Raw genomic sequence first — 14,313 nt, 5'->3', positions numbered from 1 at the left:
TGAGCCACCTCTGCAGGAGCCCACATGGGGCAAAACCATCACAGGCAGCATCCAGTGAATGCTAGCTCTAAGTGCAAGGAGAAGGGAAAATCACTTCAAGTGAAGAACAGGTACTTCTTACAAAAAAAAAAAAAAAAAAAAAAGTCTTCAAAAGTCCTCTGAGGGCTTGAGTATACAGCCCTCATACTCAAGGTACCAAGTGAGGCCCTTGCTCAAGAGCCCAATTTCTCTTGAGGAAGAGAAGTTCTAATTCTATGACCTGCCAGGTGAGGGAGCAGGAAACAGGAGGACAGAAGAAGGTCAGAGAGAACCTTCACTTCTGAAACCGCATCTGAGGTCTTCACGTTGGGTCTCATTTTTCGGGGGTGTACTGGGTTTTGAATTCAGGGACACTTGCCCACTGAGCCACATCCCCCACCCTATTTTGTATTTTATTTAGAGACAGGGTCTCTGAGTTGCTTAGCACCTCGCTTTTGCTGAGGCTGGCTTTGAACTCATAATCCTCCTGCCTCAGCCTCCCGAGCCGCTGGGATTACAGGAGTACGCCACCACGCTCGGCTTGGGTATCATTTTCTGAGCCCCAGTGAGGGTATATTGATTCAGATTCCTTCAAGTCCCTGGCCACAATATTTTTTGTCAACTGATAGTACAGAATCTTGTTCTAAGTGTTTCTACTTAAAGACACCTTATTTGCTATCTATTGTTGATTCATTAACATTGCACTCATGGCTATCAGCACTGTAACTCATCTGAACTGAAAGCCACACATATGTTTTCTTTGTAAGGCCATCACAGCTTTCTTGCACTTGGGGACACTAGACAGTACTGTAGCACTAAACTGGGGGCGGTTGGCGGGGGGGGGGGGCTTGTAAACAGCAAAATCATCAACAGAAAGTACAAAAATTCGAAAAACATGCCACTGCTTACACTGTGAAATGGACACTTGTTCCAGTATGATAGCTGAAACAAAGGCAGAACGTGGCCCTGTTTGACCTCAGATAGAAAGTGCAGATTAGGTGACTCAGATATTTTGCTCTCTGTACATTTCCACATGTGACCACAGAAGCACCACAAGTGTTGATTTTAAGTATACAAAATAAACTTTAGCAAGTACATATGCAAATGTAGATTCTATGAATAATGAGGACTGACTATAGGTTTTACTGTCTTTTTTAATATTTATTTTTTAGTTGTAGGTGGACATATTACCTTTATTTATTATTATTTTTTAATGTGGTGCTAAGAATCAAACCCAGTGCCTCATGCTTGCCAGGTGAGTGCTCTACCACTGAGCCAGAACCCCACCCCTTATTATCTTTTTTAAACTCCTTATCTGATAGGATCTTAGACCACAAGCATTGGAAGGAATATTTAAAATCAGCTAATCAACCCCTTTATCTCACACAGAAGAAAAATGGGTGCTATAAACTTCAACATTGTATATTAACACTTTATGGTTCAATTAATCATGCACAGCATTGTCTCAATTAGTGGAATAGATTACCTTCTTTTTTGTGGTTAAATTTTATTTCCAGCCTAAATGCTGTGCCATGGTTTGATAATCAAAAGTAATTTCATCAGGAGCTAGGGTTATGGCTCAATGGTAAAGCACTTGCCTAGCAGGTGTGAGGCCCTTGGTTCAATTCTCAGCACCACATAAAAACAAATAAAATAAAGGTACATCAACAACTAAAAAAATATTTTTTAAAGAAAAGTAATTTCATCAAAGGAAATTCTAAATGTGAACTAATACAGTTGAGAAAGTCCACCAAAAAACAAAAGAGTCCCTACTTCAGACCATCCTGTGGAGAACATCCTAGAACACAGATCCAGGAAGTGACTCAGAGCCTCTTGTGATGCCCATGCAGATGACTCTTTGCCCTCCAACAGACCAAATTACTTTCTGATAGTTTAATTTCATGTATCTGCTCCAGTAACCCCTTTCCACCCACTTGGAAGGTCTGTGAAAGGTTTTCCTGGTTAACCTTCTGCTCTTTGAGCCTGAGCTGTTCAGCTACCTTTTCTCCCCCAGACAGATGTCAAATACACCAGAGGGCAGTTGCCTTCTGATTCTGGGTTTCCCACGTGATCTCAGCGTTGTCTAATGAAGAACTAGGCCCAGCTCAGCTCTTGCCTCCAGACCTGAAGTTGAAAGGTCAGCATTGCCCCAGAAATGCAAGGATGTTAATCTGCCCATGAAACTGAGCTGAGGTGAGGTCTACAAGGGGAGACTGAGAAATACTTACCATAGTGGCTTCCTAGCAACTCCTCCCAGTGGAGAGTTGGAAGCTCCCAGAAATGGGAAGTTTCTACCCGTGACCCGCCTTCCTCTGTTCTTTTCTACTACTTAAAAATATTTATCTTTCACTTTGAAGGTTACTCTGATGCCATAAGCTTTTCAGAATTTGATGTCAGTGAATCAGGAATTATTCTACAACTTTACGCACTGGAGAAAACTATAAGGAAGCCACCATGCTAGTGGCCTGGATGGAGATACTAAACTGTTGTTAGGATGGTTACTGTTGGTAGCCTTCTACCTCCTCAGGAGAAGCGAGCCATTCCAGAGAGCTTAGGGTGAATGGAGAACATCTGGAATATGAGCATAATTGATTCTGAAGTGCAGCTCAACAGGAAGTGGCATTTCTCTGTCATTAGATATAATTTCCAAGTTTTCAGTTTCCCTGGCTTAAACATTGCTCAGTCTGCAGACCGGTTCCATGAGATCCTTTAACTCCTTGAGTTTCTCTAGGGTCCTAGGAAGTTGGCTTTATGTACAGATAGCAATTTCAGAATTTAATAGCAGAAGAACATTTTCAGTTATCCAGGGACCTTTAAGATCTTTCTAAATCAATTTTCATCTTTAAACTACAATTTAATTGTATTTGTATGACAAAGGTAATCCCTGCAATTGTTTAACCTAAAAAATAAATTTCTTCACAGTTGACTTGCATTTTTATGTATTATCTTCCGAAATAGTTACAGATAGAGAGTGATTTCTTTTTCTCCCCCCCCCCCCAATCTCCAATACTAGGGATTGAACCCAGGACCTTATACATACTAGGCTAGTGCTCTACCACAGGGCTGCATCCTCTGCCCATTTATTTGTTTGTCTGTTTGTTTTATAGACAGTCTTGCTAAGTTGTGGGGGCTGGCCTCAAACTTGTGATCCTCCTGTCTCAGCCTTCTGAGTAACTAGGATTATAGGCATGCATCACTTTTCCCCCCTGTTTTTTTCATTGGAAAAAAAGTGTTTTGCTTTCTGTTTTGGAGTTAAGAGATGGAGTTTTGTGTTTGGTTTCAGTACTTCTCCTTGGAGTTTCTGTCTGACATACATAGTAATTTCAATGTAGATTATCATGAAACATTTCAAAGTTTTCTTTTAAGAAAATTAAAAAGCCCCCTGACTTGGGATGTGAGACTGGTTTTTTTCCATAGCAACTGCAGAAATAAAGTACATAGGCGGGTAACAACTTGCTGTCTTTGCAGTTAGTGACTCCTAGCTCCCAGCTCTCGCAGAAATGAGGAGTCCTGGTGGCCTATAACTGAGTGATTTCATAGTTAAGAGATTTCACATAAAAACTAATTGTTACAGTTAGCCTTGTTCCCCTAGTGGGCAGGCTAGCCCCCAGGGGAGGATAATGCCTTGACTTTGAAAACCAAACCAAGGGAGCCCTTTAACTTCTAAAGGAACTGAGGCTGCCTACCCCCAGCCAGCCACTCTGGGACAGCAGCAAAGGGGCTCCCTGTGGATTAGACCCGGCCCGCCTTTCTCATCCAGCAGCTGGAGTCCTTAGCTAAGTCAGATGCAGGAGACTTGCTCCTCTCATTAGGATAATTTGTTTTTGTTTTGTTTTTTTCCTAAAAAAAGGGTGTTATTTGCTCTGCGATGGGAGTATGGCAGCCTGGAACTTGGATTCAGGAACATGGCAGTGGTGCATATGAAGGGTGGGATTTGACCTTCTTTTATTTTACACCGTTCTTGTTCTCTCTTAAGTCCTGTGTCTTATCTATAGGGTTAAGGTTTCCTCTCTGGGATTTTAGGTCTATTTCTGGAGTACAGTGGTTCCTCCCCCTACCAATTAGACAAAAGCTAGGGTCAGGGACAGTGTTTTAAACTTGTCTGTGGCTTTTGTTTTTCACTTTGTTCTAGCTATTCAGCCCTGGAAAAGTGTTAGAAGTTTGAAAGTAGATCTCGGGGCCTTGACTGGGAGCCACATTTCAAAGCTGCAGGGGAACATTAGTGAATCTGTTTCTCCGCCTTCACACCCAGGGGCCTCTTACCCCCAACACAACCAACTTGCATTCTTAGTACATAAAGACAGGTGGGCAGTTTGCCGGGAGGTGAATGTGGGCCCTGGAACTCTTCAGAGCTTTCCAGTGTGTTCTATATCTGCTATAGCAAAGGGGCCCTCTGACCAATAAACACAGACAGTAAAACGTGGAGAAGGCAATGAAAGAAGTCAGCACCTCTAAATCAATTTATGGTGCACGCAAAGCATGTTTTCAAATATTTACAGAGTCTCCGAGGGAATTACATCACTGTTTCTAACTGTTTTGATTGTTTTTTATGACTCAGGCCTAGTAGAGCGAAGCGATGTAATTCCTGAGAGGCCCTAAGCACACGCTTCCAGCCTCCCCAGAGGAAAGACGGGCATAATGGGAAAAGCGCTCCCCATAATAAACCAAGCGCCGGCAGCATAGTGGGGAATTACCAGTGTGCTTCTGAACGGCAGTTGGGTCTCTACTGAAGAATGTTCTTTCTTCAGTTTGCAAATCACGGGGGGTGAGAGGGCCAGGCTTTGTGGAGATGTGAACTGTGGCGACCCAGAATAGTTGGGATGGCTCAGTCTGATACGGGAACAGCCTTTGGACCCAAACTCTGTGTCTGCTTTGTGTGTCAGATAATTCTAGTTGAAGGTGACTCTTGAGTGATGGGTGCTTTGTGCTTGTCCTCAGATTTGGTCCCATGTGGCAAAGCTGCCCAAGTTTGTAAAGAAAACCATCATCTGGTTCAGGGACAGGAGGAGATGTCCTGCGGTCTTTATGTAGGACATCTGGGAACAGCCCAGCTCCAGAGACTTCAGTCTCTTGAGGGCGGGAGTCTACATGAGCATCTGTGTAAGGTGACATGGGGGACTGGAGACTCAGATCTCAGCCCTACCTCTCATTAGCCAGGTGATCTTCATTACAGCCCTTAATTTCTCTCTGGGTGAAATGGGTTAATCCTGTAAATTTTCATACTGGTGCCTGGAGCAGGTTAACTCAGGAAATCTCTGCTGCTGTTGTTATTCAGCATTGTGACTTCTATTTTCAAGACAGTTTATGAAACAAAGTAGTGGGGTATTAATGCCTTGAAGACCTCAGGCCATTGAGAAAATAAGTTGGCCACATGCTACTTAGAAGCTGCCTCCTGGGCACTAAATCTGGGACACCCCCCCCCCCCGCCCCCCGCTAGATACATTGGCTCAAATCGGCACAGGAACTCATTCTCTAAATCTCTATAAACAACTTCCAGAACTAAGAAGTCTTTCTGGGCAGGTAATATAACACAGGGTGACACATCCTAGAGGGAGACCTTGGCTGCTCCTTCAGGGCCCCAGAACCAGAGACCTCACCAGGAGCAAGCTTGTCCACTTGAGTCCATGGCCCTCCATATACCTGGCATTAAAGACCCAGGTACCAGGTTCTGAGCCTTTCTCTCCTCCCTAGGAGCATCCCTGTGGTGCAGGTACTACGGACCACTGCCTTGACCAATGCCTGCGCTGACCATTCAGACCAGCGAGTGATCTACCTAGAACATGTGGTAGTCCGCATCTCCATCTCACACCCCCGCCGCGGAGACCTCCAGATCAACCTGATTTCTCCCTCAGGAACCAAGTCTCAACTTTTGGCAAAGAGGTAAAGCTGGGCTTGCTGGGATTTGTGCCATATGCAGGCCTCTCCAGTTTAGGCCCACAGTGTACCTAGGGATCCTGCACATGGGGATCTTACTGGGTCTGCTGGCAGCCTCCTTCCTATTGGAGACCCCCACAGACCTGAAAAATAGTTCTCTGAAAGCTTGCCTTTAAAACAGTCCTGGAAAACTTTGTTTGAGGGAAAAATTAACAAAGGCATTGTTGCTGTTTTGTTATATAGGGGGAGGTTGATGGAGTTCCAGCTGTGCTTTCATTGCTCTTAGAAGAGCATTGAAGGTCAAGTGCAGCCTATTCAGCTGGCATTTGAAACAAGAGTGCATAACCCCAAGCAGCATCATTGGTTTCCTGGAGTGATTCCTACCCCTTGATAGGCTGTTCCTTAAACTTGCCTGGCAGGTGCTCTGACCCTCAGGCTTGCATGGGATATGGGAAAGTTGCTTCCAGGCTCTCTCTACAGCCTTCTCCCCTAAATGCCAGTGCTTTAACACAGACTCCAAATTCTTGAAGTTTCTTGTGTTATTGTGGAAGAGTATGGAATCATTTCTTTCTTTTTTTTAAAATATTTTTTTGGTTGTAAATGAACACAATACCTCTATTATATTTATTTATTTTTACGTGGTGCTGAGGATCGAAACCAGTGCCTCACACATTCGAGGCAAGTGCTCTACCACTGAGCCATAACCCCAACCCCTGGAGTCATTTCTTCAACAAACTTAGAAATCAGGACAAGTGCTCAGTGCAGTTGTATGACTTGCAGGTAATTAGAGTGGAGGAATTTACCAGAAGTTGGGGTGACTGGGAGAGAATGGGGGTACCTTGTTTGTCTCTTTCTAGTTAAGAGACAGACAGAGGGAAAAGCAGGCTTCATGTACAAATCAACATTTCCAAGTTCTATTAAAAATGAGAGCTGGTAACTGTGCCTCCCAGCCCAGGAGGAAGCACCTGTCACCAGGGTTGCCCTATCCATAGTACCCATGTGACTCATTTGGTTACCTGTCTGGGGCTGCAGCCCTTTTCTGGGCTTTGGAGATTCAGAAACATGGGTATTAAGTGAAAGTTCTCAGACCAGGCCAGATAGAAGTCACCCTTTCTCTTATCTGCTTCTGCCCATGCCCCTTGCATAAGAAGAGGGGGTCTAAACTACACCCTACACCCTCTGCTCAGCTTCCAGGTCCAGCAGCCCATAGAGTGGGCACAAACAGCAGGCAGTGGACCACATACCAGCTTTGTCCTGAATGTACTGGGATCAACCCTGAGATCAGACCCTGGCTTTATATGTTCCAAGAGCTTAATCACCATGCCCAGCCCCTACCGGGTCCCACTTTCCTAATAGAGCAGGAGCATGGAAGTGTTTCCTGCTCCTAAAGGTGGGTCTGGCCATCTCTGCCTCTGCTTGTGGGAGGCCAGCATGGGTGTGAGCAGTTTGGGGGTGCCAGCCAGCAAGCTGAAGCTTCCTGCTTCTTGGCTTCCAGAATATTCATTGTTGTTATCTAATTTTAAGAAATTTCATCTTAATATCTAGAATTTATATCTAGAACCCACATATCTAGAATTTCTTGAAAAGTTGCAAGTTCTCCAACCAGGCCCATGTCTCCTGTGCATCCTGACCTAGAATTGGGCAAAGAGGCAAGTCTGCTTCTGTGCACCCCATGCTCCTGCTTCTTGGTAGAGCCCTACTTCCATTCACTCTTAGGTGCATTTACACTTGGAAGCATCCGAGTTTGTGATCCCTGATTCAAAAGCACAGCTGAGTTCCTGTGCAGGTCATGGCCAGAGAGCCCGCAGTGAGGCTTAGAGGTTAGGGCAGCACATGGCAGGCAGACAAGGCAGCAGTGCCAGAGGACATTGCTTTGGAATCTGGAGACTTGAGCTTATGCTCCAGTCCCTTCATTTTCCAACTGGGTTCCCGAGAGCTGGTCATTTAACCCATCTTTATTCCTTATCTCTGGAAGTGTCATTTCACTTACCTGTAAATATTGAGAGTATTACAAGAAAAAAATAGAATATTACAAGAATCAAATGTGATAATACAGATAAAAATGTTCAGCACAGGTGCCTGGCTGCCCTTCATGTCCTGCTGAAGTCCATCTGGCCATCTGACCCTCAAGAACCTTCCAGCACCCCAGCATCACCCCACTTGGGCTCTATTTTCCTTCCCTTCTGCATCTCTGGCCCAGTGTTGAGCCCCTTGGGATGGCACAGAGTACATTCTGCTGGTGTATGTGGATCTGCTTGATTGCTGGATACTGTTTTTTTGTACCCGTGCCACAGAGCACTTTAAAAACTGCCCTGAGGCCACTTGGCAGTCACCTGAGTCTTGAGAATTTGTCCCCCCGCCCCACAGACAGATTTTGTGGTTATATCAAGATTCTGGTTTTAGGATCTATTACCTTCTACTTTATTCCACATCTTACTTAATTTGGCAGCCTTTTCAGGTTGCCAAATTTTTTCACTAAGAATAGGTTGATGTTTGTAAGGACTTCAGCACTTAAAAGACAGTTTGTCCTTGTTCCAGCCACAGTGTGTCGGGTTCCACTTGGCTTTGTGTTTGAAAATCAGCCTCGACCTTGGCAGTTTCTTTGCAGAAAGCACAGAATATCCCCACACCACCCCCGCACTATTCTCCCTGCAAATAATGTTGCCTTGATGAACGTCTTTGTGCTCCAGTGTTCAGAGAGCCCTTAAATTGGAGATGGAACATACGTATGTAAATTTCTAATAAATAATAAAGAACCCTGAGTTAAAAAATTCTTATTCCAAAATAAAAATAGAAAATTAGACTATGAAGGAAGAGGAAGAGAGACGATTTCGGCATTTTTCCTTTGAAGACAAAAGACTGAGGAGGACACTCAAGCTTGGTAGAGAGAGGGTGTTGACTAATTGTGTCCTGTTTCTACTTGAACAGAATATGAGAAATGGATAGAGGGAGCTAGGATTGTAGCTCAGTGGTAAAGCATTTGCACCAGTGAGGCCTTGGGTTTGATCCCCAGTACTGCATTAAATAAATAAATAAATAAATAAATACAACAAAAGTATTTCGAAAGGAAGGAAGGGAGGGAGGGAGGGAGGGAGGGAGAGAGGGGGGTGAAGGCCCAGAGGCTGGTGAGAACAGTCGAAGACCTTTCAGTCTGGAAGACAAAAAGAGGCTCATCAGTACCTCCAAGAGGGCTTCACTGGGGTAGGTGCAGAGGAGCCTTCTCCTCCTCCTCCAGCCCAGGAGTGCCTCCCACTGGCCCTGGAACACAACCAGGTCTGTCATCATTGTCATCCTCAAATGCAGCTGTTCAAACTGGTCCATCCCTGGAGGTTCAGGGGCATCACTTTTCCCACAAGTTTGAATAATTGTTCATTTTTTTCTAATTTGTAAGAACAGTGCACAGAGCTATCTCTAAGACAAACATGGACATTTCATTCATCCAACAAATACTCATTTTCGAAAGCCTTCCTCTGTGAATACCCTTTGGGGGCTTACATGGGTCCTGTGGCCCAGCCTCTGTCTACTTTTGTGCATCCAAGCTCCGGGGTCATGGGTTCTGTGAGATCAGTCCTGGGGCGGGAAGAGAACAAATAACTTATTCAGGAAAGTGGCATTGGGGACGTTGGTCAGTGACCTGTTGGTGGTAGAAAGAACATGGAGGAGTCATGATGCCCTTTTCCCACATGGAGTCCCAGCTCAGCTAGTTACTGGTGGTTGGGCTGCAACAAACTAGTAGCCTGGGATCTCTCCTCCATAAATTAGGATGGGAGGAGCTGGGCATGGTGGCACACACACCTATAATCCTAGCAACTTAGGAGGCTGAGACAGGAGTATTATAAGTTTGAGGCCAACTTCAGCAATTTAGCAAGACCTATCTCAAAATAAAAAATCTAGCTAATAGATCTGGCTGTAGATGGTAGATTACCCCTGAGTTCAGTCTCTAGTAACCTCCCCCCCCCAAAAAAAATAGGATGAGTGGGAAGAGACCACACAGAGTGATTCCCCTTCTTTTATTGGGCATGTGAGGCCAACCTGCCACTCTGAATGTTAAAACAGTTTGGGGAGATAGTGGAGGTGAGACTCAGCTATGAGATTTTGAGAATAATCAACATTTGAAAACTGCATGCTTTCCTTTCCCCTCTTCTCACCTCCCTGGCCTAGGGGTGTGCTTCAGCAGGTCTATAAGGGATCCCAAGGAATAATTCCTCAGGTGCACAGAACCCTCCTTGAGCTGGTCCCTTTGCCCAGCCACCCCAGATGAGGGCCTTCTTGTTTTCTAACACTGCATTTCCAACTGCAGATTGCTGGATTTTTCCAATGAAGGCTTCACAAACTGGGAATTCATGACTGTCCACTGTTGGGGAGAAAAGGCAGAAGGGGAATGGACCTTGGAAATTCAAGACATGCCATCCCAGATCCGCAACACAGAGAAACAAGGTCAGTGACTCTGGGGCATTTCATTTTAACTTTTATATTTTGACCTTTTTAACTCTAGGCCTTTATTTAACTATAGTGTCTCTGCTAACTTTTTGTTTTGAGGAGGCAAAATTCATGGAACATAAAATTCGCCATCATTTTTTAAATTTTTTTATTAGCTACACATGACATTACAATGATCTTGGCAGTTCCTACATTTAAATCACTGGGTCATCATCTTGATCATTTCAAAGTATATGGTTCAGTGGCTTTTGGTATATTCACAATGTTGTATAACCATCACCCTATCTAATTCCAGAATATTTTCATCCCCCCAAAGCAAAACCCCATACCCATTAGGGAATCAATCAGTCTCTAGTCCCTCCTCCCCTCCCAGCCCCTGAAAGTTTCTAATGCACTTTCTGTCTCTGTGAATTTGTCTATTCTGAACATTTTATATAAATGGAATAACATAATACATGGTCTTTGCATCTGGCTTCTTAACGTATTTTCAAGGTTTGTCCTTGGTGTAGTATGCATTGGAACTTCATTATTTATGGCCAAACAATATTTGACTGTATGAATATTCCATTCATTATTTACCATTCACCCATTGATGTTTGGGTCATTTCTACCTTTTAGTTATTGGAAATAGTGCTCGTTTGAACATTCATGTGCAAATTTTTGGGTGGACATGTTTTTGTTTCTCATAGTTATATAACTTGGAATAGAATCGGTAGGTTATATGGTAACTCTAAGTTTAACTTATGTATTTTGTGTGTTGCTGGGAATCAAACCCAGGACCACACCAGTGCTAGGCAGGCATTCTAACGCTTAAGTACCTCTCCAGCCCTATGTTTAACTTTTTCAGGAGCAGCCAAACTATTTGCCACAGTGGCTATGCCAATTTACATTCCACCAGTGATGTGTGAGAGGTCTGGTTTCTCCACATCCTCCCTAACACTTGTTATTTACCTTTTTTTATAGCCATTCTACTGGGTGTGGAGTGGTATCTGTGGTTTTGATTTGCATTTCCCTGATGACTAATGCTGTTGAACATCTTTTCATGTTCTTGTTGCTCATTTGTGTATCTTCTTTGGAGAGAGATTTATTCAAGTCTTCTGACCCTTTTTAAAATTGGATTGCTTTGTTGTTGTTGTTGTTGAGTTGTAAGAGTTTTTATCAGATAAATGATTTCCAAATATTTTTCCCATTTTTTTTAAAGATAGAGAGAGAGGTGAGGAGAGGAGAGAGAGAGAGAGAGAAGAGAAAGAGAGAATTTTTTAATATTTATTTTTCAGTTTTCGGTGGACACAACGCCTTTATTTATTTTTATGTGGTGCTGAGGATCAAACCCAGCGCCCCGCGCATGCCAGACGAGCGCGTTACGCTTGAGCCACATGCCCAGCCCATTTTTCCCACTTTTTAGGTTGTCTTTTCACTTGGGTGATAAAGACCTTTGTAGCACAAAGTTTTTTAATGCTGATGAAGTCCAGTTTGTTTTTTATAGTTGTCATTTATACTCTTGGTGTCATATTTAATAAATCATTGCCCAACCCAAGGTCACAAAGATTTACTTCTATATGCTTTTGTTTTTCTTCCCAGTACTGAGGATTGAATTCAGAGGTGCTGTATCACTGAACTACCTCCCGAACCCTTTTTAAATTTTATTTTGAGATAGGATATAGCTAATTTATTGAATTTGCCATCCTCCTGCCTCAGCCTCCCAAGTCACTGGGCTTACTGGTTTGCACCACCTTGCGGTTCTCCTATGTTTCCTTTCAATGGTTTTAGCTCTTATATTTAAGTCTTTGATTCATTTTGAGTTAATTATTGTATATGATATGAGGTAAGGGTCCAAATCCATTCTTTTGCACAGGGTTGTCTGGTCATCCAAGCATTATTTGTTGAAAGAACTCTTCTTTCCCCATTGTTTGAACTTGGCACTCTTGTCAAAGTCAGTTGACCATAGGTATAAGGGATTTCATTCTGGACTTTCTGTTCCGTTGACCTATGTATCTGTCTTTATGCATACCAAATGTGAGTCTTTTATAACTTTGTTCAGCTATACATACATATGTTGAGAGGTACCGGGGATTTAATGCAGGGCCTCACATGAGGCAAGTACTCTACCAATGAGCTATATCTACAGCTCATTATTATTTTTGGTAGGTTTTAGTATACAAGCTTTTTTAATGCCTTTGTTAAACTTATTCCTAAGTATTTTATTTAATTTATTTGGTGCTATTGTAAATGGAATAGTTTTCTTAATTTTGATTGGTACCCTTTTATAAATCCTTTTAGTTAATAAATAATTATTACTTAACCAATCTTTATTGAATGCCTATGAAGACCCAAACACTGATCTCGGTGATGGGGGAATAGTCAGGAAAGAAAACCAGAATAATCATCACATCTTACTCTAGAGTCATTTACAAAGGGCAGTAAGTAAGCTCCTCCTGCAGCTCTTGTGGATTATTTTTTGGTAGGTTTTAGTGGACTGTGCTGGAGTCTTGCTTTCCTGTGGAGGACTTTTCCAAGACTTACTGTTCTCTCCTTCTTTGTGCCCTACTATGAGGACACATCCCATTTCTTGATCACTCTGTGGGTATTTAAGAGCCTTCTCCTACCTTGGTTCTTTTCCAGTTCTCTGTAGCACATAGGTTCAAGGGTGTGTTTTTGTTTTTATTTTTGCTTTTTTAACTAGGGAGGGGAAAAAAAAAAGAACAATGTCTTGTTTTTGGCAGAAAAATTGACTTTAAATGATCAAGTTATCTGTAGGTTTTCCTCTCTCCCCAAATCACTTACTTTCTGGTTTAAAAAAAAAAAAAACTATTTTAAGAAAATATTACTTCTGGCCTCCCTCTAACTGCCATCCTACGCATGTGCCTAATCTCAGCTGGTCTACCAGAGATCCCCTGAGCACCAACCCTAGTCCCCCCATGCAGTCCCATTTCTGCTCCAACAAGATGAAAGAAACTATCATGAACCAGGAAAAACTCGCCAAACTGCGGGCACAAGTGCGCATTGGTGGGAAAGGAACTGCTTGCAGAAAGAAGGTGGTTCGTAGAACCGCTACAGCAGATGATAAAAGATTTCAATTCTCCTTAAAGAAGTCAGGGGTAAACAATGTCTCTGGTACTGAGGAGGTGAATATGTTTACAAACCAAGGAACAGTGATCCACTTTAACAACCCTGACTTTCAGGCGTCTCTGGCCGCAAACACTTTCACCATTACAGGCCATGATGAGGCAAAGCAACTACAGAAATGCTACCCAGCATCTTAAACCAACTTGGTGCAGACCATCTGACTAGTTGAAGGAGACTGGCTGAGCTCTGCTCAAACAATCTGTGGATGGAGAAGCACCACTTACTGCTGAAGAGGATGATGATGATGAAGTTCCAGATCTTGTGGAAAATTTTGTTGAGGCTTCTAAGAATGAGACAAACTAAACTGATCAACTTCTGAAGAAGATAAACTTGAATAACTTACTGGGAGCTGCTATTTTATATTATGACTGCTTTTTTAAATTGTTTTGTTTATGGATCTGATAAAATCTAGATCTCTAATATTTTTAAGCCCAAGCCTCTTGGACACGGCAGCTCTTTTTGGTTCTTGCTTATACACAATTTATTCTTTCAGCTAATTAAGCTGAAGAAGCCTGGGAATAAAGTTTGAAGCAAAGTTGAATAAAGTTCTTTGCCTAGTAAAAAATAAGTAAATAAATAGTACTCTAACAAACTCTAAAAATATAAAAACCTAAAACTTTAAGTGACCTGAAGTTTACATGTCAAAAATGTAAGCTCCTAAATTCTTTCTTTTTAAAGTCCCAAAGTATATCGGCCTAGTATGAACAATCAAGGGTCAACTTCCCACGCCAGCTGCGCCCTCCTCATTGCTCTGGGCACTATGAGCAATCCTGTACTAGCCCAACCTGCCTGCTTGCCTGGGAGCCTGGTAGCTCTTCTCTTCACTACTATGGACCTGTGATGTCCACTTGTACC

At 42.9% G+C, this 14,313-nt stretch overlaps 1 protein-coding gene and 1 pseudogene across 2 annotated transcripts in view; both read left to right on the top strand.

Annotated features, from left to right (window-relative positions):
- The window catches only part of Pcsk6 (proprotein convertase subtilisin/kexin type 6), a 186,454-nt gene that overhangs the window by 113,118 nt on the left and 59,023 nt on the right, over positions 1-14,313 (top strand). For both annotated transcript variants that reach the window (XM_076848857.2, XM_076848858.2), the window contains exons 12-13: positions 5,710-5,898; positions 10,193-10,329. In XM_076848857.2, coding sequence (XP_076704972.2) covers positions 5,710-5,898; positions 10,193-10,329 — 326 coding nt within the window. The remainder of the gene's footprint in view (positions 1-5,709; positions 5,899-10,192; positions 10,330-14,313) is intronic.
- LOC143394268 (transcription factor BTF3-like) lies at positions 13,293-13,761 on the top strand (annotated as a pseudogene).

This window comes from Callospermophilus lateralis, chromosome 3, assembly GCF_048772815.1.
Source record: "Callospermophilus lateralis isolate mCalLat2 chromosome 3, mCalLat2.hap1, whole genome shotgun sequence".
In the NCBI taxonomy this organism is placed as follows: domain Eukaryota; kingdom Metazoa; phylum Chordata; class Mammalia; order Rodentia; family Sciuridae; genus Callospermophilus; species Callospermophilus lateralis.
This window is presented reverse-complemented; position numbering and strand designations above follow the sequence as displayed.